This window comes from Mercenaria mercenaria, chromosome 3, assembly GCF_021730395.1.
Source record: "Mercenaria mercenaria strain notata chromosome 3, MADL_Memer_1, whole genome shotgun sequence".
NCBI classification, from domain to species: domain Eukaryota; kingdom Metazoa; phylum Mollusca; class Bivalvia; order Venerida; family Veneridae; genus Mercenaria; species Mercenaria mercenaria.
The window spans coordinates 14,129,017-14,154,854 of record NC_069363.1 but is presented as its reverse complement, the minus strand read 5'-3'; the positions used below and the strand labels follow the sequence as shown (position 1 = coordinate 14,154,854).

At 33.9% G+C, this 25,838-nt stretch overlaps 1 protein-coding gene across 17 annotated transcripts in view; it reads right to left on the bottom strand.

The window, feature by feature from the left end:
• Positions 1–25,838, bottom strand: part of LOC123525401 (cAMP-specific 3',5'-cyclic phosphodiesterase 4C-like) — an 831,602-nt gene that overhangs the window by 4,915 nt on the left and 800,849 nt on the right. For all 17 annotated transcript variants that reach the window (XM_045304423.2, XM_045304426.2, XM_045304430.2 and 14 more), the window contains 6 exons: positions 4,255–4,460; positions 3,478–3,576; positions 3,022–3,186; positions 2,222–2,321; positions 607–884; positions 84–266 (listed from right to left, as the gene is read on the bottom strand). In XM_045304423.2, the coding sequence (XP_045160358.2) occupies positions 84–266; positions 607–884; positions 2,222–2,321; positions 3,022–3,186; positions 3,478–3,576; positions 4,255–4,460 (1,031 nt within the window). The remainder of the gene's footprint in view (positions 1–83; positions 267–606; positions 885–2,221; positions 2,322–3,021; positions 3,187–3,477; positions 3,577–4,254; positions 4,461–25,838) is intronic.

Here is a 25,838-nt window from a genome sequence, read left to right as displayed (position 1 = left end):
CTGTCATTACTGGTCCACGATGTCAATGACAAAAACTGAACGTCTAACAAATAGAAATACACTTTATTGGAATACATATTTACCTGTGATTTTTCGACAGTAGCAGTTAGTTTGTCACACATAGGACTAAGGTCAAGTCCCTTTGCTCTTTCCATGTCACCCTGACGGAAGAACTCTGTCATCAACCTGTCGAGCCATTTCTTGTACAGTTCAAGAGGCTTTGTTGGGTTGCTCAAGTCTGCACAGTGCACCATATTTTGCAATACCTGGAAAATAATCAAATATTTGCAATTCAATCCAACTAACAATTAAGGTCACATCAAAGGATTGGATGTCACATTTTCTAACATGTTTTTTTCTCATTTAATTACCTCTATAATACAACTTTAACACATCTGACCTTAACATTGGTAGAACATGCAATAATTAATTAACTTTTACCATTTCTCTTTGTTCATTAAACTTTATGATACTTTTATCTCCCTTTATTACTCTTTATTATCAGGAGAAGTTAGCATTGAAAATACTTTGCTAATAACCTTGTTAATTAATCGACATAAAAGTTACTCTGAGGTGTTTAGTTGATTTTTTGTCTGAACTAGTTACCTGTATTCTGTCTTGATAATTGTCGAGTAAGAGTACGCCTGAACCCGCAACCTTCTTCGTTTCTACCATCGTCTTCAAATCCGCTAGAAGACTCATATGCTTAGACATGTCTGTTGCGAGGACCATATCTATGCACATTTTACGCAATGTCTGTCGTTGTTTTTTGGAAAGATTGACGAATATGTCACAATTTTCTTCTTGTAGCAGTTTGAATGCAACCGCCAGATGATGGTTTTCTAAAACAGATTCGTCATTGTACATCAATGCTAGCTCTGAACCTGAAAATACAGAAAGTGGAATGGATTGTAGTTTTATATTCAATCAAAACAATTGTGAATTTACGGATAACTGAAATTGCAAAGTTGAAAAATAAATTGTAAAAATATGCTGATCAAACATCTATTAATTGATCTAATACTGACGTGCAAAGCTTATATCATTTTCAAATCGTCCAAACATTGTATGAAGTAGAAAATAGCTGAAATTTCTGGATATAAACACGTGATGAATGTTTTTGTGCTTCCATGCCATTTACACGACCAAGCCCAGTACTTTGCCTCAGTAACAAACGTGACTTGATAGGTGTTAATCGAGATGTCAGTTACCGACTGCAAGACCACAGTGTTTACAACTTTTGCTAATTTCATACAGTATTTTGTTGACGTCAATATTCACTTTAAATCATGTATTTTTCTCCATCTGTTGTATGTTATTGACACTGTTTACATAGTGACATATTTTTATTCTTACAGATGTTGACTGTTTATAACAAAAAAACAATGTCCCCATAAAATCTTTTTGTCTCTTGAGTGCTTTTCAAGATAAAGGAATACGGACCAGAGCTTTTTATTTTCCAACGTATTTCTGTTGTTTTATATTATCATTAAGGAAATAATCAAAGTGTTTTTACGCGTAAAAAGGTCTTATATTTATTGGCATCCTTACTATGTTAAATAATCTATCAATACGAATAATACGTGACTTTTGGTATAACTACAAAAACATATTGTCTGACATTTAATCAGATTACCATAAAGTCAACTGATGGTTCCTCAGATATGTGTTTTATGTAGGTTCACAAAGATACCAGGTGTGATAAGTGTATTATTCATACTTCAAGGCTAAAGGTGCAAAAGGCAGTTGGGTTCAGTATTGGTATTTTCTCCATAAGTTGGGTACTGTAGGTTAAACTCGTCACTCGTCGAAAAATAACAATAGAATTTGTATTTTGACGCAATATCTATTGTCTATAACCAATATTTCCAAAAGAATTAAGCCAAATATTTTGCAGTGAATTCCGTTCCTCCATTGTGGGAACACACAATTTGGCAATGACTTCAAATGCTGTCAAATGAACGAAAGATTTCAATGTTTGTTATACTGGTGTACGACTTATCTTGATTCATATCAAAACAATTTTGTTCCTCCTAACAAAGTAAACACGAAAACACTGCTCTCTATATGGCCTTTCAAAACTATATGGTCAGGCAATCTCGACTGTTTCAAAATGCACTTTGACCAGAGACCGAATATTTGTACTATGACTTGTAAACAAGCTTTTTCCTCTTTGTAAAATGCAATCAAAATATGAATCAAGCAGAAAATGTAAACTTACTTGTATTGACAAGGAACTGGTTGGTAACGCCAGGATGGTCGACGTCATGAATGGCACTGGCAAATATGGCTGAGAGAATTTCTAAGTCTGTGAACACATTCTGTAATCATAATAAAAGTACCATTAGAGGCAATGTTAATGCTAGTAAACAGTGTTAAAACACAATGCCAAAAATAGTACCAAAACAGTTCTTATATTGTCTAAAGAGAGTTATTTCTATTATTTTGGAGGTTCTGGTTTCTGAAGAAACAATTCATCCAATACTCCGGAGGGCTTTATATAATAAAATCAGGTACTACAATATAAGATGAATACGATATTAAACAATTTTATATATAGTTCTTTACAGCGTGACCAAACATCAAAATAAGGGGAGGATATGCATCTGATATCAACAACGAAAAAAATTCTGTTTGCTTTATCTTCGCTGCAAATTCTTTCAGGGGAAAATGGTGCAAATCGAAATAGTGCTGCAGCATTTCTGACGCCTGTCTGATTGGTATTGATCCATGTCTGAATACAGTGCAACAAAATGTTTTGTGTGACAACATCCCATTAATTTCAGCAGACGCTTGTCAATATTTTCTGTATGGTTAAACTTCATGTATGTCAACCGTATAATTTCTAGAATATGTAGAGGTATTGCATGTTACAAGATGAGATATCGTTACAATGGTCGATAAAACAAGGATAATTTCCTCAAAACATAAAACACTTTGCTTCAAACAACCCCAAGAGTGTACTTGTTTTTAACAAGCTAACAAATAAGGTATTGTTTATCGCAGAATAGTAGAAATTACCTCTAATGCTTGTGCAGAAAGTAGAACATGCGTTGACTGAGTGACGTCTGCAGCATGAATACAGTTGTGGTATGGAACATCTGAATGATAGTGATCTTCTAAATGCATTAAGTAGGTCACTAACGTTGTAGCGGGAATATTGAAGGTACTACACAAATTTCTGTCCTGTAATGAAAATAATGTAAAACATACATAAAATCATAAATATATATATATATATATATATGCAGAAAATCATAGGAAATATTTTTCCACTTCACAATAGGAATAATGATAGGAGCAGTTTACAATGTTGAACGAATTTCAACTTACCAAATATTTTGTTATCTCTATTTGATAACAAGCTATCAATTCTGAAATTTTAGGTATTCTAAATTATGAATGAAATGTCGGTTACTGGGTCAGTATTTGTTTCATGTGAGAAGAAATGAAGGAAAGAATTAATCAGCATTTTACCTGAAATATCTTATATGTGACGCATGTTAGAGGTCTGTTGTTGGAGTATTCTGCAATTTTGAACATGTCCACGCCCCATCTATCTATTTCATTCAGCAACTGAAAAACAAACAGCACTCATAATTCACCTTTGTAAGAAAAAAGATTTAACAAAATAACATGAAGTATAACAGGTTTGGAACTATTTTCATGGCAATTTCTTCTTCAAGAGTATTTTGGCACCCTGAATGACCTAAACAGACGTTTGTACTCTATGTGCGTAAATACAAATATTTCTGGCAAAACAAACGGAGTCTGTGATGCTTCATATTAAACGAAGCAAGAAGTGCCAATATATCCGTCTGCTTCGTATAACAAAATGTGCACTACACGTCTCGCACGTATCTATTACTGAATCATGAAATTCTTCTGACAGTTTTGCAACTAAATGAAGCAAAACACTCTTCTCATTATAATATTACATCGTCAATGAAATTAAAGATTTGGTGCCATAAAAATCTGATAATTCTATTATTAATTTTTTCGCAGTATTACTTTAATAATTTAAATTTGTATCTCGTTTTTTTAGGATAAAGATCTGTTATTTTCTTTTCTGTTTTTGTTCAGTGTCAGTTTATATTTTACTTTTTCTGCTTACACTTCAAGTTTCAATACAAAGGAAGATAAAAAGTAATATAAATCCATGGTCTTTGTTATAAAAACTGGTATAAAACTTAAAACTAGGGGATTAGTGGGACCATTAACATACAAATTTACGTCATAAAACTAGGTTATTACCTTTCCTAATTCTTCTTTATGTGGAGTTTCTACCCCGTATTTTGGCACTTGACCTGTGAAACTGTTGGTATGTTTAAGTTTACGGACACCAGTTATCTGTGTCATAGGACGTCTCTTCCCAGAATCCTTCTGGTTCTCTTTCTCTTTATGACTGCTCTCATTCTCCTCAATCTTAAATGAAGGAACATCAAGCTCCTGTTGTTTGTCTGAAAGTATAAATAGCACAATTTTGAATAGCATGTCTTAACATCTCTCAGGGTATGTCTACCATTTTATTTTATAGCCACTAAGTATCTAACTCCACGCCCCCATCCAACTGTCACCATATACAAAAGCCCAGCTACCTTTTCTTATCTCTGCTAAAAATTTTGTTTCCATCCACTTTGAAAAGGCCTACTAACAAATGTTTTTTGTATTTTCAAAAATGTTCATCAACCCTTTTCCAGTGCCTTCTTTATAACCCTTGTTTCTTAAAAGCTGGACAAATTTCTTTTTCTTTCATTGATTGTTAACAGTTGTATAACAGATAAAAGATGTAACAGTTGTTGCCTGAAACAAAGAATGAACCTCTTTCGTACTTACAGGTTACCTAAGCTTTTCAACCTCTTATGCCTTTGTTACAAGTATTTTAAACTAACCCGTGATCTCAGATTAGAACATCAGTTTTAGAAAGAGATATTCATAACCAGCCGCTACTTAAAATGCAATGACGTCAATGTAAAATATTTTTTCATGTAATTGAGTAAATTAACCTTGTGTTTGAAATTCTGGTGAAATTGAAATGCAAATTTCGAATTCTGAGAAGACACTTTATTGAGCCAAAGGTTTATCATCCTGGGAAATGATTTCATAAATAATCTTCAGTAATCTGGTTTATTCTGGCTATATTTCACTTCCAGACTGTATTCTGTTGATGATATTAACTTTAATAAAATGTTAGTTGTACTGTAAAAGTCAAGAAAACAGTATGTGTACAAAATACAAGGATTTCCTTTTTTTTAAAACTACAGCTTATGGATGAGTCTTTTCCATTTGTTTTAATGTGCTTTGGAGTAAAAAAAAGTAAGTTATCTTAAAGAAAGAAGTAAGTTATCACAGATAATCTTCTGTTGTGAATGAAACTGTATGAGCACTGTCTGTTATATCATTTAAAACATACCTATGTGAACATACAAGTAGGTAAAACAGACAGAAAACAAAGGCACCTTGCTGTCAATTCTATCTTTTTTGATCAAATGCCAACAGATATTCAAATATCAAAAATGAGGTATGAAGAATTCGCTTATATTCTTGACAGACTGGGAATTTTAGAACTAGACATTGATAATAAAGGTACACCATCCTACTGGTTTTCCCAAAAAGTATTTGGAGGTGTGACCAAAAGCTTTTCATAGAATCATTTTGATATAAATTGAGTTTCTGTTATTAGCAAGGAGTTTGTGTCTCTATAATGTCAAACACAGCAAATCAAACATATAAATTTTCAACAAAACGGAGGACGTGCCATCAATTCACAATTAAATTCACAGGCTAAATTTGAAGTAAGTCACAGTACCCATAGCAATAAAATAAAACCAAACTACGTAAATGGATTTTCAACTGGTATAATATTTACAGGTAATTTGCCGTTTCTGATATTATACTTGCTCCTTTTCGTCTAACATACTTCCTAATTTCATCAAATAATGTTACAAATTATTTGAATACTGGGAAACATGAGAAGATGACCGGCAAATACTGGGTATATCACTATTTCATCAGATGTTAAGCTCTCTATGACGTCAAACACACAAACAGTATATCATTAAACAAGATAATATCCACCAGCTCATGTAACATGACATCATTATAGGCCTGTATTGACCTTGTGACCAAAATGCTAAGCCCATTCACCTATATCTTACCAGTATTCCTTAGATAATTGGGTACAGGTTTTGTCATACCATTATGACTTTTATCATAAAACTATCAGATATAAAACTATCCCCTGTAGTTCACATTCTAGTATATAGCACAGATCCAACTCATACATTTTTTCTTTAAATCATTATTAATTGATGAACATTAACAAAGATATATAAATTGTATAATTATATAATAAATTATATACCTCTATAGTAATATCTTTTATACAGTTCATTACATACACTGCTTTGTCTTTCTCTCAGGTCTAGACATAAACTTCCCTTTCTTTCTATCTTATAAATACAGAAGTTAGGTCTTCTTTCTATTTTGTCAACACATAAACTCCATCTCCTCCCCATTTCTAACACATATATGTTCTCTGTCTTTAACTAACATCCATATATTCATATCATTTGCATTTTTGTTTATATTTCCCGTTCTTAATTATTTATATATTTCCCTATCCTTTTAGTACAAGCACTAATTTCCGTTGTGTCACATACAATGAACACTGTGTGAATAGCAAATAGGTTGTCACAATCACTGGACATGGTAAAACCAGATAAAGGTGAAACCCGTTGTTTACCTTGTATACTTGAAAACGGATATGACTTAAAAAGTGTTATTAGGTTTCATAACTGGTTTATTGATTATGCAGTGGACTAGTTATTACATAATTATCACATAATATTAAACAGTTAACAGTTTCTGGCTAACTGATTAAGCCAAAAATGCTGTTTACAGTTTCTGACCAATTCATTAAGCCAATAAAAAAGCTATATAGGTTATGTACTGACCAGTTTAAAGCAAAAAAAATGCTTTTTCAGCAGGATCAAAATTAACTTGCTGCACTAGATAACATAAAGGAAGGCAATTTGTCACATTACTGACATTGGACGCAAATATCTCACATCTTGATCATGATAACTTTTAGTGACAATTTCCCCAAATTTCTATTTCGGTTAATACTGCTTATTTAGTGAAACTGCAAAAGAATTATATGATATTAAAGGGATTTTACCCTTAAAGGACACTAAATAGCTGTTGTGCGTAACTCTCCCATGGACATTACACTTGTTGCGAAGCAGTAAAAAGGTCACAGATCTTAAACAGAATTTGTGAGCTATAATTTCTAAGAAAATCCAAACCATTTCAAATCCACAAGTAAGAGAAGTCTAATTTAGGAAACGGAAAGGAACTATTGCCATTCTTAACACTCACACTCTTTCCCAATCCTCTTAACAGAAATGTTTCTGTGAATGAAATGTGGATAAAGCAATTTGGAGCGAAAAAGGAAAATTAATCAGTTAACGATAGCAAAAATAAAGAATAATATGATTTTCAGACTTTCATTCTAATACTATTTCTCACAGTGACGTCAACCATTATCACCTTCAATACTAACCTATTGATTTTCGCGCAGTCTCCTATTACATTAGGCCAAGTGTTAAGCATATCACAGAAACCTGAAGATCTTGTTCTTGCATGGTAGTACAAATTTAAAAAAGAAAAGAATTCTCAGCTAAGAGCGCAATTAAATTTAATTAACTGTAAATTAAACCTTTTTTTCCCTCTGACTCAAATGTAGCATATGGTTTTCTATCATATATTTTAACTATGATTTTACATGCAAGCTGGGAAGCAGACATCAACAGTTTAAGTGGTAAGTTTAAGTATAAATAATTAATCAAATAACAGGAAGCCTTCATTACACATAGACCTCAAACTCGCGTGATATGGAAATTATACAACATAATTGCCTCTAAACGAACCACTCCTTAGTTTCACTTTTGGCTGTTCTAAATGCACCAAAGAGACGAACACTGTTTGACTTTATTCATTGTAGTACCAAGGATCTGTCTTTCAACATTAAAGAATGCAGTTCAAATAAAGATCTTAATAAATGCTCCCAAGGAGTTTACTTAAATCGACAGCGTTTGAAGTGATACTTTTGACACATCAGGTGTTTAAATAAATCATACTACTGTAAAAAAGTACGGATATTGTCATTCAGTATGTATTTATGAAAATAAACATTTTGTTCAATTTACAAACATGATACAAAGTTGTCACTCGGGTGACAATAATAATAAACGGTGAAACCATACTGCTTGCAGACCAACTGAAGATCTCATTTTTACGGCCAGCAAGGGATCAATTAGCACAGAAAGCTTCTTTTCACATGAAAACAGTCCTTCTGGCATGCCACTGTACAAAACTGTGTCTATATTGGTAGGCTGGTGATCAAATATTTAGCAGGGTAAGATGATTAGTTGAAAATCGGCCACGAAATTGGAACATCTATTATGACAGTCACAGAACTGGCATATGCAGGGAGACCAGTGATTAGATTTTACAGACATTTATATATATCACTAGGTCAAAACTGTTTGTCAATAATGCTACTGTTACATAAATCAGCAGGACTGGGAAGTAACAATGAACACTGGAAGCTAAAGCAATAATCAATGTGATGTAAAAGTATAAATATAATATCATGTCTCTATGTCTGGGGTTTCACCACAACCTTGTTATAGAGAATCTGCAGAGAATTTGTACAATACCGTTTTCGCAAACGTATTTTGACCACTGAATGGAAAACAGTTGTAACTTGTTTTTTTTTTAATTCGTGATAATACAAGTTTTCTATTTAGCCCTTGTTCAACCAAATAACCAAATAGTAACCATATCTTTGCTACTTTTAATAATACAGAAGAAAACCTCCCGACTTTAAAACCTAGAAATGACATTCCTGGAAAAACTCTTGCAAAGAATCAGGATTTCTCATCAAACAAAAACTAGTGCAAAGAAAATCAGGGCAATGTGTGGAGTTTTAAAAAAAAAGAGCCAAAGAATAACTATTTTCAAGAAATAAGGCCAGTTTTTTTCTTCTCTTTTTATTATGTAAAAGTGCTTACAGGATGAACATCAAAGTACACTAATGAAGAAAGAGGAACCTATAAGAGCAGACGGCAGCTGTAACAGCAATAAAAACTACAGACAACAGTGGAATTGTTAATTATACTTACATGTGAAGTTGAAGTAAATTGGAGCAAGAATGTTCCGATTATCCTGAGACGAATAAATACCCATGATGGTGTTTGCGTTAATGTCCTCGTGACTTGGAACCATAGTATCTATGGCATATGCAGGCATAATAGTGGTTCTGCTAAGTCAAACTAAGTCACTTAAAAAGAATTTACTGTTCACAAATTAAAGATGAAATAACAGTCATTATATCTGTACTGTTAATATTTTGTTTAGCAACAAAGTTTCAAAGTACAATGCCACCTGAGATGTGAAGAAAATGTAATGTCCAGAATTGCACAAGCACAATTTCTATTCCAGCAAAATAATGTTCCTTCTACAGTTAGTCCTAACTTTGTGTTTGAGCAAAGACTGTAAAGTCCCTTTGTTTATTTCACAAAAACAATAAACAAAATATACTATTAAATTATGCTATCTCTATCCCTTCTGCCAAGCAAGCAAGCGTTTTCTTAAATGATTATAAATTGGCAAGCTCTGTCCGCATACTATATTACACTGATACTGGAGTATTAGCAGATATTGGGCTACTGTATATACTACCTCGGCCAACAAAGCCTCACTGTGAATGCGAACAACCAATCAGAAGCGAGAATGCAAATCAGATAGTTTGAGTGAAGATTTTTACCTAGTTTTGAATGAATGCCTGCGTTGTCATAATACATAGAGTAAATATGAAAATTAAACAAAGTAAAATTTCACAATCGTTAACAAATGAAACTTTCATGAGTTTCCATTTTAAAAATGACTTCAACATGGTAACTATTGCAACTGAGTGACTGTGTAACAAAATGTAAACATCCGGCAATCTCTGCATATAGGATTTATAAATACATTAAATTATTATTAATATTTTACCATTCAAATCTTTAAAATTTGAATTTTTATAACAGAATTTCGAACTATTTGAAATTTCTGCATTTACAAGTCAAAAATCTTTTTAAGGAGAAGATATGCACCTGAGCACCAGGTAAAGCAAACAGTAATATCAGATTTATTAGATTTTTCCTGTATTTTTTTACATATAATATTTTCATGTATGAGTTATATCTGTGACCAGTGAAATGAAACTTCCTGAAGGGAAGTCTTACTCTATTTTTGGTTTAACAAGTTAGGTTTTTATAAATTGATTGTTGGGTTATCATCCATTCTATGTCTCCCTTTGTCTCCACTCCATGTCTTACAAAAAGGCAGAAAATCAGAACTGGTGTAAATTTTAATGAAGAATCTTTAGGAAAGATGATACGCAAATATCAGTTTCATATATAAAATTTTATTGCATACCATATTTTGTTTTTCAATTTGTACCTTTTTATACAGCAGGTATCAGCTTCTCCCTACCCCCTTCCTTTCAAAGAAATCTCTGGATGATAATCTTGCAATTAGTTTAAAATACTAAGGCTGTAATTTGTTCCAAACTTTGTTAAAAAAGGCTGAACTTTGTTCTTTCAAATCTTATGAAATACCTACACAATGTCATCCTGTAAGCTTGTATTAAGTGAAAAAGGCATTTCCAATCTTAACTCCACTATATGATCTGAATATGCCATCCATCATTAATTATATGTGCATTATTAACCAGTCAATGACAGGTATCTGGTAGTAAAAGCAATTAACAACATTTTTGATGAGCTTTATAAGTATGTCATGACTACAAATAGAGCAAAAGGATGAATCTATTACCGTCTCCTTAATGATGTCATGAAAATTAATATATACATAAGAAATGCATATGACTTTATTAGTAACTCATTAATGGCCAATGAAGAACGAGTATTTTGTCAATTTCTACTGGTGTAAACTCTATGATGTCTTCATAATACAAAAAAATGGAAATAAAATTTCATCCTACTCAATTTAATGAAATAAACCCATCATTAAAGCCCACTGTGTATTGCTCATCATTAAAACGCAGAAATTTTCAGGTGATTGTATTGGTCTCTTACTCAAATTCATTAGGAAGACTTTTAAGCATGAACAAATTATGATGTCTTTATATTATAGAAAAATGGAAATGAAATTTCAACCTACTCAATTTAATGAATATAAACCTATCATTAAAGCCCACTGTGTATTGCTTTAGCCTTCTGGCGGCAAGTGGTTCTGCCTTTGCAACCAGTGCAGACCAAGACAAGCCTGCATTTTTTGTGCAGGCTGATCATGGTCTGCACTGTTCGCTATTCAGTCAGTAAATTTTCAGTGAACATCCCTGCGAATAATAAATGGTATTGCCCACATTGAATGATGGTCCAATCCATTTTTGAAATTTAGCAGGGTAAACGTTAAAACATAGAAATTTTCAGGTGATTCTATTGGTCTCTTACTCAAATTGTTACAGTTTGAGAATGTCTTCCATATCTTGTTTATTTTCCCTTACATCTCTTTCAACAAATGGTGTACAAACATATACTTTATTTCTTTTGCTTCAGTGACTTCACGTAAATTGTTGTGGAAAAATGTCACAAACAAAGTATTTACCGTATTTTCCCGAATTAAGGCCCCCCCTCTAATTAATGCCCCCCACCCCTTTTGGAGGGGGAAAAAAGTCAACAAGAACGAAAAAAAATCACCTACCTCATTTTTATAAGTCCACATAATAAGTAATTTACAGTAAGTATCCAATGTATTAAGAATTAAACACACTTTTAAACAGTACATGTACCGTAAATCCAAAACGTTTATACTAAGTACGGTACGTATCCAATCATCAAATAGAAAATTAAACGGTAAAACCATTTTTGATATGTTTTTGCACCACCCGCGCACAAGCTTCCTGTCGACTTTAAACAAATTTGCGGCAAAGTGTTAACCTTTTCTTCGGCAGTTCTAATAACTTTTAATTTAAAAGCCGGCACATAAGCAGCGTGTCAAACCACTGACATTGTGTATTGCAGTACCCGTATGTACTAAGGAAAATATTATCGGAGTACACAGCTGTTTGGGTATGATGACGTAATGTGTAATGTCGCGAGCGTGTCACGGAATACATGAGGTACCGTATTTAAATGCATAATTTTAAGACACACTGCATTAAATTGGATGCCAAATAATTACGTTTTGGGGGAATTAAACAACACAGAAACACTTTACAGTTGGTTTGAACGATGTTTTTAAGTTTTGTAAAAATTTTAATTTTTCATTTTTTTTACCTCAAATGTACGCCCCCTCTTTGGAAAATGTAACGCCCCCGGGGGCGTCTATTCGGGAAAATACGGTATTTAACATTTATTATTTCGTAACTTCTAACATTGGTTTAAGACTTCTGTAGAACTTTTTAGAGACTGTGGTGTAACTGTTGCAGAATGCTGTTGTTGTTTTAAATTAGTAACTTGGATGTTTAACCTATGTCTGAGAACATCTATATATATTTTTTTAAAAGCAGGTCATCATTTTAGATGATCATAATATATGCTTAACCCTAATACCCTGCTAAATTTCTATGATGAACTTGTCCATCTTTCAATTTGGACAGTACCGGGGTGCTTACTGAAAGATACTGACTGAATGGCGAACAATGCAGATCATGATCAGACTGCATGGATGTGCAGGCTGACCATGATCTGCACTGGTCACAAAGGCTGAATCAATTGTGTCCAGCATGGTAAGGGATATGTGCTTAAATGCTTTTTATTTTGAAAATCAAAGATGACCTTTTTTACTATAATAAAGTATAAAGCATGACCATACAGCACTGCATGTATTACTCCACTTTGAAACACATTACAATTCTTTTCAATGCAACACTTTCCCACATAAATAATATCATGAAAGCTAAATTTTTGATATAAACATGTACATGATTATGTTTAATGTCGTCTGCTGCAGAAGCATCAGAATGTTACAGTTCTCAACTTTTTTAATTTTTGCAAGTGACCAACATGCTGATAATTTAAGAGCAGACCATCACCATGTAATTTTTTTTAAGACACTTTCTTAGCAATATTCTAATTCAATTGTATATGCTCAGCTTTATACTGAACTGCAGGGATGATGAATCTCCTTGGAGATAAGAAAGACCATGCATCTCCATGTATATAACATCTTTCATATCCTTTTATCAGTATCTGATGATTTATCTATCTCACATCTTGGTCATGAACAGATACTAGCACAATCAGCCTACAAGGTGACAACTGACCTCATGATGGGAAAAAAGCTACATCTAAAATCTCAGTTAATTGCTTCTTTAAGAAATCCTACATCTAAGATTAGATTATTCAGCTTGTCAAGATCTTACAAGGACTTAAAGATATCCAAAGCAACAACTTAAACTAAAACAGTTTATTTTTAGATATCAATATTATCAGAGAAGTTTAACAGGACTTTATAATATATATAAACTAACTGCATGTACACTAAATGCTATCTACTTATTTTTAACTAATACATCTTAAATGTAGTATCAACTTTGGCTGTTCTACTATGGTGACCACATCTCTTGAAGTACAACCTGCGACAAATTGCATTAATATCAAGTGCATGTAAACAGAAGCCAGTGTTTCAAATCTGAGAATAATTCATTGGTCAATAAAGCAGTCACACAGTTGGCCATCTGAACCAAAAAGTGCATTTATCCCCAAGGTTACGTGGCCACAAGGTGCATCCGATCACGAGAACATCTCACGAGAGTTGGACCAAGGTAAACAACCAGTTTCTGCTCCTCTGTGATTAAATGGAACATTGATCAATTCCAGTGTGCATGATGCTGCAAGTTATTGATATGAATTAGTTAGATGAGATTTCATAATTTTATCAGTCCTACACTCGACAAAATCATTATATCTGTGACAAGCACAGATTGATCAGTCAAAGATGTTCCAATTCGCAGACATGGCAGTTACTGCATGACGTATCTGCCATGTCAATAAGTAGTATCAAATGTAGATTCAATACCTGCATGTTCCTGATGGTCAGTAAGTGCATATTGGAAATATTTATAACCAAACAAGAGAACAAAACTAGTGTAGTCATGAAGTTGGCTAATTATCGATGGCTTGACCAAAAACTTTTGCAATATGACTCTACAAGTCATTGTAATTCAGAAGATGACTTGTACTGGGGATGGATATTTGTTCTGTAAGATAAACTACAAATTAAGTGAAAATTCCTTCAAATGAAGTGAAGACTTTCACAGACTTCTGAATAACAAACAAGTAAATAAATGTCATCAAACATGTCCACTGCTCCGTCCCTAGGGAATGATTTTTTGCCAATATTTTTCCTTTTCTGTGAAAAGTTTCACTGCAGTCCTTGTCTATAAATACTTCAGCAGTTTTTACAGAAAATTTATTTTGTCTTGTTTGTTTTAAGTCAATACTGAGAATTTCCATCTTTCTGGTAGCGGACAAAGGTCCTTCTATACATTATTGCAGACATTTAAAGAATCCCAAGTCCGGGACTTCTGCTAACCAGCTGGATATTTCTTCACCGACATATAAAATTTTACCAAGTTATTAATGGTATCAAAAGACAGTTTCTACAAATTGAATAATGATTGGCCAAGGACACAGTGTAATGTACTAGACGTTCCTTTGTTTCAAAATAGAAACACTCCCGGAAGATTTGCCTAAATCCAGTAAAAATTACCACCAATTCCCCCATAGACCTAACAAAATGCAATTACATATTCAAATTGAGAAAAGTAATCCGATTATACACAACTTGTTAAGTGTTTTGGGAACAGATTTCTTGAAAAATTTTGTATTCATTTTACACTGAAATTTTAAAAGCAGTTTATAAATAGAAATTCTGTATTCTAGCAACCAATATGTGACAAAAACCTTTTAGCTGAAATACAGATGGAAGTTTTGAAATCCAATGGTTACACAATTCCCCTAAAGTAGGAAATGTTGATGAAGATATAGCTAGTAATAATGAGAATGTGACAGAACAATTGCAAAAAAATGAGCCGGTAAGCATTCCGTGAAAACCTTGAATGTAATTCCAATGTTAGCCTAGTTGGCCCTATGACAGAAATTAATTAGTTCTAAAGAAACTGATTAGGTAGGAAAGCTTAAATACAGGGATACAAAATTCTGTTATTAACTATACGAAGTTGATATATATGGAAGCGTCCTGGTGCCAGCAGAGAGATTTAAATTTGTCTTACGTACGACTTTAATACTCCCCTACGTAGGAGTTAGTATCTCCTACGTAGGACTTAGTATCTCCTACGTAGTACTTAATATCCCCTACGTAGGACATAGTATCTCTTACATAGGACATAGTATCTCCTATGTAGTACTTAGTATCTTCTACGTAGGACATAGTATCTCCTACGTAGAGTTAGTACATTATGTGTCTCCTCCTACCATAGGAATCAGTAGATATCTCCTATGAGCAGTACTTATAATATCTCCTATGTAGGACATAGTATCTCCTACGTAGGACTTAGTATCTCCTAGGTAGGACATAGTATCGCCTACGTAGGACTTAGTAACTCATACGTAAGGGTTCCTATTCTAGGGCGCTGCAACGTTATGTGGTCCTACTAGCATTTCCGGTACATGTGTTAATTGCTGGTTGACTTTTTAATTGTATGCTGATAAAAGGCATTTATTGCAATATTTAATTTATTTTCTAAACTATTCATATTCTTGTATTTTATGTGTTGTCTCGAGAATGGGGCTTAAATAAATAACTTTTCATTGAATTCAGTGAAATTATCTTCTAACCAATAACAAAGAATGAATTTATTTAGACCCGACTGCATGACACGATTAACGTAGGAGATACTAACCTCCTACGTAGTACTATTAACTACTATGTAGGAGATACTAAGTCCTACATAGGAGATACTATGTCCTATGTAGGAGATACTAAGTACTACGTAGGAGATACTAAGTCCTATGTAGGAGATATTAAGTACTCTAGTAGTACTAAATTCCTACGTAGGAGATACTAATCCTACGTAGGAGATAATAATTCCTAGTAGGAGATACTAAGTCCTACGTAGGAGATATTAGTCCTACGTAGGAGATACTAAGTCCTACGTAGGAGATATTATGTCCTACGTAGGAGATAGTAAGTTGTACGTAAAACAAATTTAAATCTCTCTGCTGGCACCAGGACGCTTCCATAGATATATGGGTATTTTCATTTGTTTATTACTGCAAAACTGTTAGACAAAAATGTTCACATTAGATATCTTGCAAGATTGGATAGAGGTGCATACTGAAAGCATAAAGCATAAACCAGAGGAATTTCTGGGAAACCCAGACACAGTGTTACAATTCCATTCCTGTTCCAAACTAAATTAAATAATTATCTGTAATCTTAAGTGAAAAGTAGTTCAAGTGTATTTCTTCTGATTATCTAGATAATTATAGTGATGGTTGTATAACTGGGGAAGATAATAAGGTGATATGACACTGCAGGAAGGCACTTCAGGGAGATCACATTTACATTTTCATTCATAATTATAATTTTTTTTTATGTGTCATGGGTTATTCAATTTCCTGTCAAGATAATAGAGTGTAACATAGAATGATGTTTTTATGATATTCTCCAGGACATTTTTTGTCCGATTATATTGTATGACACCACATGATATGTTCAATGGGCTCAGTACAGGACTACAACTAAGAAGCTGCTGGTGATTCATGTGAGAAGTTGCTCTATACCTCTGGTTCATGTGTGAAATTGTCCTCTACCTGTGATTCATGTGTGAAGTTGTCCTCCACCTGTGATTAATGTGTGAAGTTGTCCTCTACCTGTGATTAATGTGTGAAGTTGTCCTCCACCTGTGATTCATGCGTGAAGTTGTCCTCTACCTGTGATTAATGTGTGAAGTTGTCCTCTACCTGTGATTAATGTGTGAAGTTGTCCTCTACCTGTGATTCATGTGTGAAGTTGTCCTCCACCTGTGATTAATGTGTGAAGTTGTCCTCCACCTGTGATTCATTGTGCGAAGTTTACTCCACCTTGATTCATGTGTGAAGTTGTCCTCATCTCTTTTTCATGGAATTTGTCCTCTCACCTTGATTATGTGTGGAAGATTGTTACTCTACAAGTATTTATGTGAGAAGTGTGTCCTCCACTAGATTCAGTGTAGGTCTATGCGACGTTCATTGTGTGAGTTGACCTACCTGTGATTAATGTGTGAAATTGTCCTCTACCTGTGATTCATGTGTGAAGTTGTCCTCTACCTGTGATTCATGTGTGAAGTTGTCCTCCACCTGTGATTCATGTGTGAAGTTGTCCTCCACCTGTGATTAATGTGTGAAGTTGTCTTCCACCTGTGATTAATGTGTGAAGTTGTCCTCCACCTGTGATTAATGTGTGAAGTTGTCCTCCACCTGTGATTCATGTGCGAAGTTATACTCCACCTCTGATTCATGTGTGAAGTTGTCCTCATCTCTATTTCATGCAGAAACTGTCCTTCACCTCTGATTTATGTGTAAGGAAGAGAGTGGGGGGGGTTGTTACTTATGAAAAAGTTTTTTTTAGTGGAGAGCAGGTAAGTGGGGCTGGTCAGTTCAACATGTTCACAGTAGTAGGTCATATGACGACTTTCAAGCCCTTGATGGTGGAGGAAGACCCCAGGTGCCCTTCCAGGCATAGATTGGCATCTGGGCAGAATCTTCAACCCTCCACAAGCCAACTGGATCATAATTTCTCAAATAAAAAGATTCAACAACCTACAGCAAGGTTTCTGCAACCTTAACCACTAGGACATGGAGCCCACTCCCCCCCCCCCCCCCCCACTAATTACTAAAGTGACTGCTATATATAATTTGAAATACTGATAAATTCAGGTTAAAACAAACACTGAAGGCATGTCCTAATTTCAGCAAAATGAAATGGTTTGTTCTGGACAGAGCGACATAAACAACTGAACGCTTTTACTGCATATCCTTTAACTTCGCGCCTGGATTTTATTTCATTTTTACATTTATTTATAATCCCCTTCATGTACCATTATGTTTCCTCTGAAAGATGTTATCTAAATGTACCAAATTTCATCCTGTTACTAGGTCAGTTATTTTTATCCTGTAACTAGGTCAATCTGTATTCTTCCCTTTTATACTTAAAAGCCAGACCAGACATAATGTAAATTTTAGATTTCCGGGTGTCGAATTCCGGATATAATTTGCATAACCACAGCTTAATTTAGCTTTATTTAAAAAACTGAAAGATAGTTATATACAAGTTATATTATCTGTAACCTCATAAATCATTTTAGCATGAAGCTGCTGTTCTGTTTTTTTGTTGTCGTTTTCAAGGAGAGTAAAATTTAAAGTGGCTGCTTACAAACCTTTTTTTTTTACAAATGCTGTTATCTGGCCGAACATTCACCTATTACAGTCTTATAACAGATAATTCAAAAGGAAATGATGTCAATGTCATCAAACAACGCTTCATGACATTCCCGCGCAATTTATGAATATTGAATGACGCTGATGGACAATATATCCATTTTTTTAAACATTTTACACGTTTTATGTTAGAACAGCGTTTATGCATCTTTTGTTTCCTGTTATAACATCAGCAGAATTCCTCAGGATATTTTGGTACCAAAGAAGTCCCCTCGGGTTTCTGTAGATGTCATAACACGAAAAACGTGTTATCACTACATTCTAACAGATCAAATACTATACAGTAAATATGATCATATATCAGTTAGTAACTAAAGAGATTAAGAGTAATATACGGCAACTGAAACTCTTTTTTTCTGTAAAAGGACATGCCTTTTTGCCATAGAATTTGACTGGAAGTCCCTTATACAATTCATTTTTCTTCATGACAACTTCCTCCCATTAAAAAACTAACTGAAACTTCAGACGACAAAATGTCTTATTACAGAAATAATTCTACTTTATATATATGTAAACAGAACAGCAGTTACATAAAATACTTAACAATATGCCATAAATCAAAAAACCATCGCTCACGTCAGCATATGATAAAAAAGATACACTGTACGACTGTCTAGGTCAACCCTCCCTTAATTAAATTTCATACTTCCGACACTGAATTCATGATGATATGCATTTTATAGATGTACCTGTTGCCTGTTTGCTAATTATCTTTGATATACACATTTCAGGAAAATACTAAAATCTATCTTGATTGTAAATTTCATAAATTCCATGAAAATATTCATTGCATGTGAAGCCATTAAACCCTTTCTTTCTTTTTTCTAAAATCTGCCATCGATTTAATTACAAAATCACAGTAAAGTTGGGTTTTATAATTGCAGTATATTAATTAAATCTTTTTCACCTGTCAAGATCATTATGGTTTTATAACTTCCAAGTCAACAAAATGTGGAAAATGATTTCTTTGTTAATCAAAATTGACTGTATGATATAAGCTAAAGGAAATGGCTTGGGAATGGCTAAAGATGCTATCATAAACCAAGGTGCAGACACTTCTTGTTCATTTTTCTGTATGCAGTCCAACTAATTTGATGCTTAGATGTGTTCAAATTTTTGAATGGTGACTGCTCAGAATACAGAGAGATGGCAGCTAAGAAATACCAGAATCATGAAATAAGCCATCCCCAACACTATTCTTGCTATGAGCAATTTTGCTTTCAACTTTTAACAAAATGCTGTTTTCCTTAAACTATATATTTCCTGCATTTTTTATGCCAACCTTGTACCTTCATTTTTAGAAGAGTTCAACCAACTTTCCTGGGAGTCCTTGTGTATGTACATTGAAAGTGAGAATTTTTAAAATTTCAGTCAATATGTTCTGACAGCTCTGGGTAATGCACTATTGAACTATCAATACTTAGATAAACATACCTTGATAAGGTACAGAGTCAATAATCTCTACCATTCCATTCTGAGCATGGCAGTCATTGTACAGCAATGAAAGAATACAGCTATGAAATGTCATGTAAATCTGAAGTTATTAACCTCTTTAAGAAAGCTCAGGCTAGTGCTCTCTGTTTGTCAACAATGAATACTGCAATGGCTGAAGCTTAATTATAAATAGAAAAGCTCTGAGCCTAAAGCAACTTACAAGAGCTCCTCTAACTAAAGCTCTACCTCCTAAGACAGTTTGATAGCTGGATAAGAAATAAAGTTTAAGTATGCTTTGAGAAAGGTTAGACTTGAAAAAAAATATTTAGAGATCTAGATCTACAAAGCCCAAAATACCAGACTTTCTAACTCAGATATACAACTGGAGAATAATAACAAGCCTTGTATGCATGTTTTGCACATTATGTCGGACTGTTTTTTGTTCACCAATTACTCATAATATATCTCGTACAATGTTAAATTCAACATCTGTTTGTTTGCCAAATCACTTTAACAAAGTAAAGACATTGTGTTTAACAAGCTTCCTTCCGTCATCTAACATGAAAATGTCCTGGTGCAAAGCAGACGTCAATGTCCTCCAGAACTTACAATACTCTCTTTAATCTGCCTGAGTCATAAATTAATGCTATTATGTTTATGTTTAGTCTTTTTTTTTTTTATAATGTCTGAAGCATTTGTCCTTATTCAGCAGATAACGATTTTCATTTTGTAATTCACATAATACCATATAAGAACCCCAGCACTTCCAGGTTATTCAACCTGAATATATCCTGCATTCAGGCTTTTGAACCGACTTATTAAACAGTCCTATGGAAGACTTATGTCAACTTTCACTGAGACAAATATCAGAATTGTGGGCTTGTCCCCTAGCTGCTGTGTATATGATGACTTTTAACTGATGTTAATAACCTCACAGGTATTCAGCTAAATAAATACAAAGAAGTTTTCAAATCTGTAATATTCAATATTTGTAGCAAGTAAAGACACAAGTGTCTTATTTTCTGCAATGCTGCCAAAGTTATTGTAGCCACACCTTACTGTTTTAAAAGTGTATTAAAATGATTCAGTTATCATTTGCTAGTCATATTTATTTTCATTTCAGAATGCCATTTATTTTTTAAGTAATTTGCATACCTCATCTGTCTACAGGTACCCCTGTGAAATAGGTTCATGAACTTCATGAATTTGTAAGACTTCGTGAATTATCAAAAAAAGTTCATGAACTGCAAGGAAAAGTTCACTTACTTAAATTCATGAACTCTCAAGTTCAAGAATATTACTTTCATTTCATGAACTTGTAAATGTAGTTCATGAACATTTCAGAAAATCCATTAAATAATTTAAGAAATTCAAGAAGTTGAAAATGAAATTCAGATAATGATTGAAATTGTGATTCAGGAACTACATGGTTACAGTTTTCCAATGTTAAAGATTTTCTAGAACAAGTATTAAGTTCTTGAACATTCAAGAACTTCTGAAGAACTTAAAGAACTGTTCCTGAACCAGCATAACAGTCCTTAGACTGTGGTTCTAGAACAATGATGGTTCTTGACCATTGGTTCAAAAACTGCAAAAGTTCAAGAACTTACAGAACTTTACCAGTTCCTGAACAATTACTGTTAGTATTAGACTAAGAACCAAAATTGTTCATGAACACAGGTTCATTAAAAGTACTAAAATTCAAAACCTTTTTCTAGTTCAGTACCAGATCTTGAACCCAATTGTGAGTTTCTGAACTGTTCATTCATTAAACATAAAACTTAGGTTTATTACCTTTTACAATAATGAATAAGTTCACGAACTATTCTTGAATGTTCATGAACATTAAATTCATAATATCACATGATCAGTTTCCATTATTTTGATGCATGCTGGGAAATTTTTTGCACATGTGATTCAGCAATTTTTGAGAAGTTTGTGCAGCAAATAAGAAAGAAATATTTGTCATACTACAGTTAGGAATGGTTTAAAAGGAACATGAGTATACTGAATATCAAGTAAGTAATTATGGTGTTGTCATAAATCGTTCATTTTAAAAACTATAAAATCTTTTTAAAATGTCACAAGTTTTCACGACCCTGAAGAAAAGCTATTAACATTGGCCTAGTAGTTTCAGAGATGTTGTTTAAAAGAAATGGTAGGACGAACAGACAGCGATCCATACTAGCTCAACCTGGCAAGGTAAGCTGAAAGTAAATTTCTGAACTGGCGACTGACCATTTGCAACATTCTAAGCACAGAGTCTTAAAGAGTACCATTTACAAAACTGAAGAATATTATGGTTCACAACAAAGATTTATTTTCCCTTCATTGGTGTCATTCCACCCTCAACAAATGACATGTTGAGTAAAAACAGTAAACTAAGTTTACAGTGGGGTTAGGAGCATAATAAGAAGTAAACAATTGCTGTATAAAATACAAAAACACTAAGTTAAACAATGTATAATTTACTATAATATCAAGATTGAAATTCAGATACTGAACCTTTTATACAGGATTTTTTCTTGTATCAAGCCCTACCGAAATTGTTCAAAGAATTCCATCACATGCAGATCTCTCATGTTTCATAGTGTTACACTCTTACCAGGTGACCTTGATTAGTTCATGAATAAGTTCATGAAACCTGTTTTCTTCTTCTTTTTTACAAAAATAGTTCATGAATAAAAATTCATGAAAATCAAAATTTATGTTTCATGAATTTCAATATTCATGAACTTCTTCATGTATTATTTTAATTCATGAACATGAATACTGAAATCCATGAAACATAAATTTTGACTCTCATGAATATTTATTCACGAACTATTTCATGAATTTGTTCATGAACCTTTTTCACAGGGGCATTGTAGGCCAAATCGTTCTCCAATTATTGATCAGAATCATCCTTTGAAGTTTGATGTCTGAAAGCCACTGGACTTCTACCATGGGTTGGAGTGGTCCATATAGGTTACAGGCGGCAACTAAAAGCTAAAATACACACACAACCATTGAGCCATCATTAAGGTAATTTATCTTAAAGTATAAATGACCACTCTTTTTAATTGTTATTTTGTCCTGACCTTGAGATTTATATATGTATACAAGCAGGTTTGGCTGACCTTACGACTTATATAAATTGTCATTTTGTCCAGCCCACTTCACTGTCAGTCAGAACTACACAAAGAAAATATATATTCTCCTGTTTATATATGCTGTCAAAATGATGCTATTTTGGTAACTGTCATAATGAACTTTTTGAAAAAAAAACTGCTGTCATCCATTAACCTACTTTTTAAATAAATATCCATTAATTAAGTGCAGTAAGGAAACTGACCTTGATGTCAGCCTCATACTTGAACCTAGATTATAATATCCATGCAAGTATAAAAACTGACTACAGTTGTTTACAAAATGAACACAAGAGCTGTCACAGGAGACAGCTGCTCAACTATTTCGATGCTGGATAGTGAAACTGGGCACATCTGAGGAAACTGGAGCTGTCACTGGAGTGTTTATTAACTCCAATGAAGATATTGCACAATTGCCTGAGTCTGTGTCAAAAATATTAAGTAATAAGAGAAGTACAGATAAAGTGTATCAAAACACTATATAAGTATAGCCTAAGCTAAAAGTGGGCATAATTAATAAAATATTGGTGCAAGAGTTATGCATCTTGTGTCATATGATGTGGGTGATAATGTGGAACAACTACTTCAAGTTTGAATCAAATGCGTTTCATAATAACTGAGAGATAGTGAAAATGCATCAAAATTAACCTTTAATTCTAAGTAAAAGGGGGCATAATTCATGACAAATTGGTGCCAGTTATGCACCTTGTGTTAAATGGTGTGGGTGATGATGTTGAACAACTATTTTAAGTTTGAATCAAATCCATTCAGTAATAACAGAGATAGAGTGAAAGTGCATCAAAACTTTAACCTTAAAGTTGAAAGGGGAGATAAATCATGAAATATTGGAACCAGAGTTATGGCCCTAATGCCAGATGATGTGGGTGATGATGAGGAATAACCGTTTCAAGTTTGAATCAAATCCATCAAGTAATTACAGAGATAAGTTGAAAAAAGCAAAAGTCTAAAAAAACTTTAACCAAGGTGGGGACGCAGCAAGACGCCTACGCCGGGTCGAGTAGGATAGCTCTCCTTATACTTCATATAGTCGAGCTAATAATTACATAAAATGCAAATTAGCAAGAATATAAAACTGGTTCAGTAGCAAACAAAATCACACATAATACAACAAGAGATGTTGTCGGACTGGAGTGCCCTTACCTTTGGGTTATGCTTTGGGTATTTGCTTGTGAGGTATACACACTGACTGTTATGCTTTGGGTGTTTGCTTGTGAGGTATACACACTGACTGTTATGCTTTGGGTGTTTGCTTGTGAGGTATACACACTGACTGTTATGCTTTGGGTGTTTGCTTGTGAGGTATACACACTGACTGTTATGCTTTGGGTATTTGCTTGTGAGGTATACACACTGACTGTTATGCTTTGGGTATCTGCTTGTGAGGTATACACACTGACTGTTATGCTTTGGGTATCTGCTTGTGAGGTATACACACTGACTGTTATGCTTTGGGTATCTGCTTGTGAGGTATACACACTGACTGTTATGCTTTGGGTATCTGCTTGTGAGGTATACACACTGACTGTTATGCTTTGGGTGTCTGCTTGTGAGGTATACACACTGACTGTTACAGGTATTTGTTTGTGAGGTATACACACTGACTGTTATGCTTTGGGTATCTGCTTGTGAGGTATACACTGACTGTTATGCTTTGGGTATCTGCTTGTGAGGTATACACACTGACTGTTACAGGTATTTGCTTGTGAGGTATACACACTGACTGTTATGCTTTGGGTATCTGCTTGTGAGGTATACACACTGACTGTTATGCTTTGTGTATTTGCTTGTGAGGTATACACACTGACTGTTATGCTTTGTGTACTTGCTTGTGAGGTATACACACTGACTGTTATGCTTTGTGTGTTTGCTTGTGAGGTACACACACTGACTGTTATGGTTTGGGTGTTGCTTGTGAGGTACAAACACTCACTTAAATGTTTTCGGTATTTGCTTGTGAGGTATACACACTCACTGTTACGGTTTCGGTATTGCTTGTTAGGTACACACACTCATTGTAATGGTTTGGGTATTTGCTTGTGAGGACTATACACACTCACTGTAATGGTTTTGGTATTGCTTGTGAGGTATACACACTCACTTAAATGTTTTCGGTATTTGCTTGTGAGGTATACACACCCACTGTTATGCTTTAGGTATTTGTTTGTGATGTATACACACTCACGATAATGGTTTTGGTATTGCTTGTGAGGTATACACAACCACTGTTATGGTTTTGGTATTGCTTGTGAGGTATACACAACCACTGTTATGGTTTCGGTATTTGCTTGTGAGGTATACACACTCACTGTAATGGTTTTGGTATTTGTTTGTGATGTATACACACTCACTGTAACGGTTTGGGTATTTGCTTGTGAGGTATACACACTCACTGTTATGGTTTTGGTATTGCTTGTTAGGTACACACACTCATTGTAATGGTTTGGGTATTTGCTTGTGAGGACTATACACACTCACTGTAATGGTTTTGGTATTGCTTGTGAGGTATAAACACTCACTGTTATGGTTTAGGTATTTGTTTGTGATGTATACACTCTCATGATAATGGTTTTGGTATTGCTTGTGAGGTATACACAACCACTGTTATGGTTTTGGTATTGCTTGTGAGGTATACACAACCACTGTTATGGTTTCAGTATTTGCTTGTGAGGTATACACACTCACTGTAATGGTTTTGGTATTTGTTTGTGATGTATACACACTCACTGTAACGGTT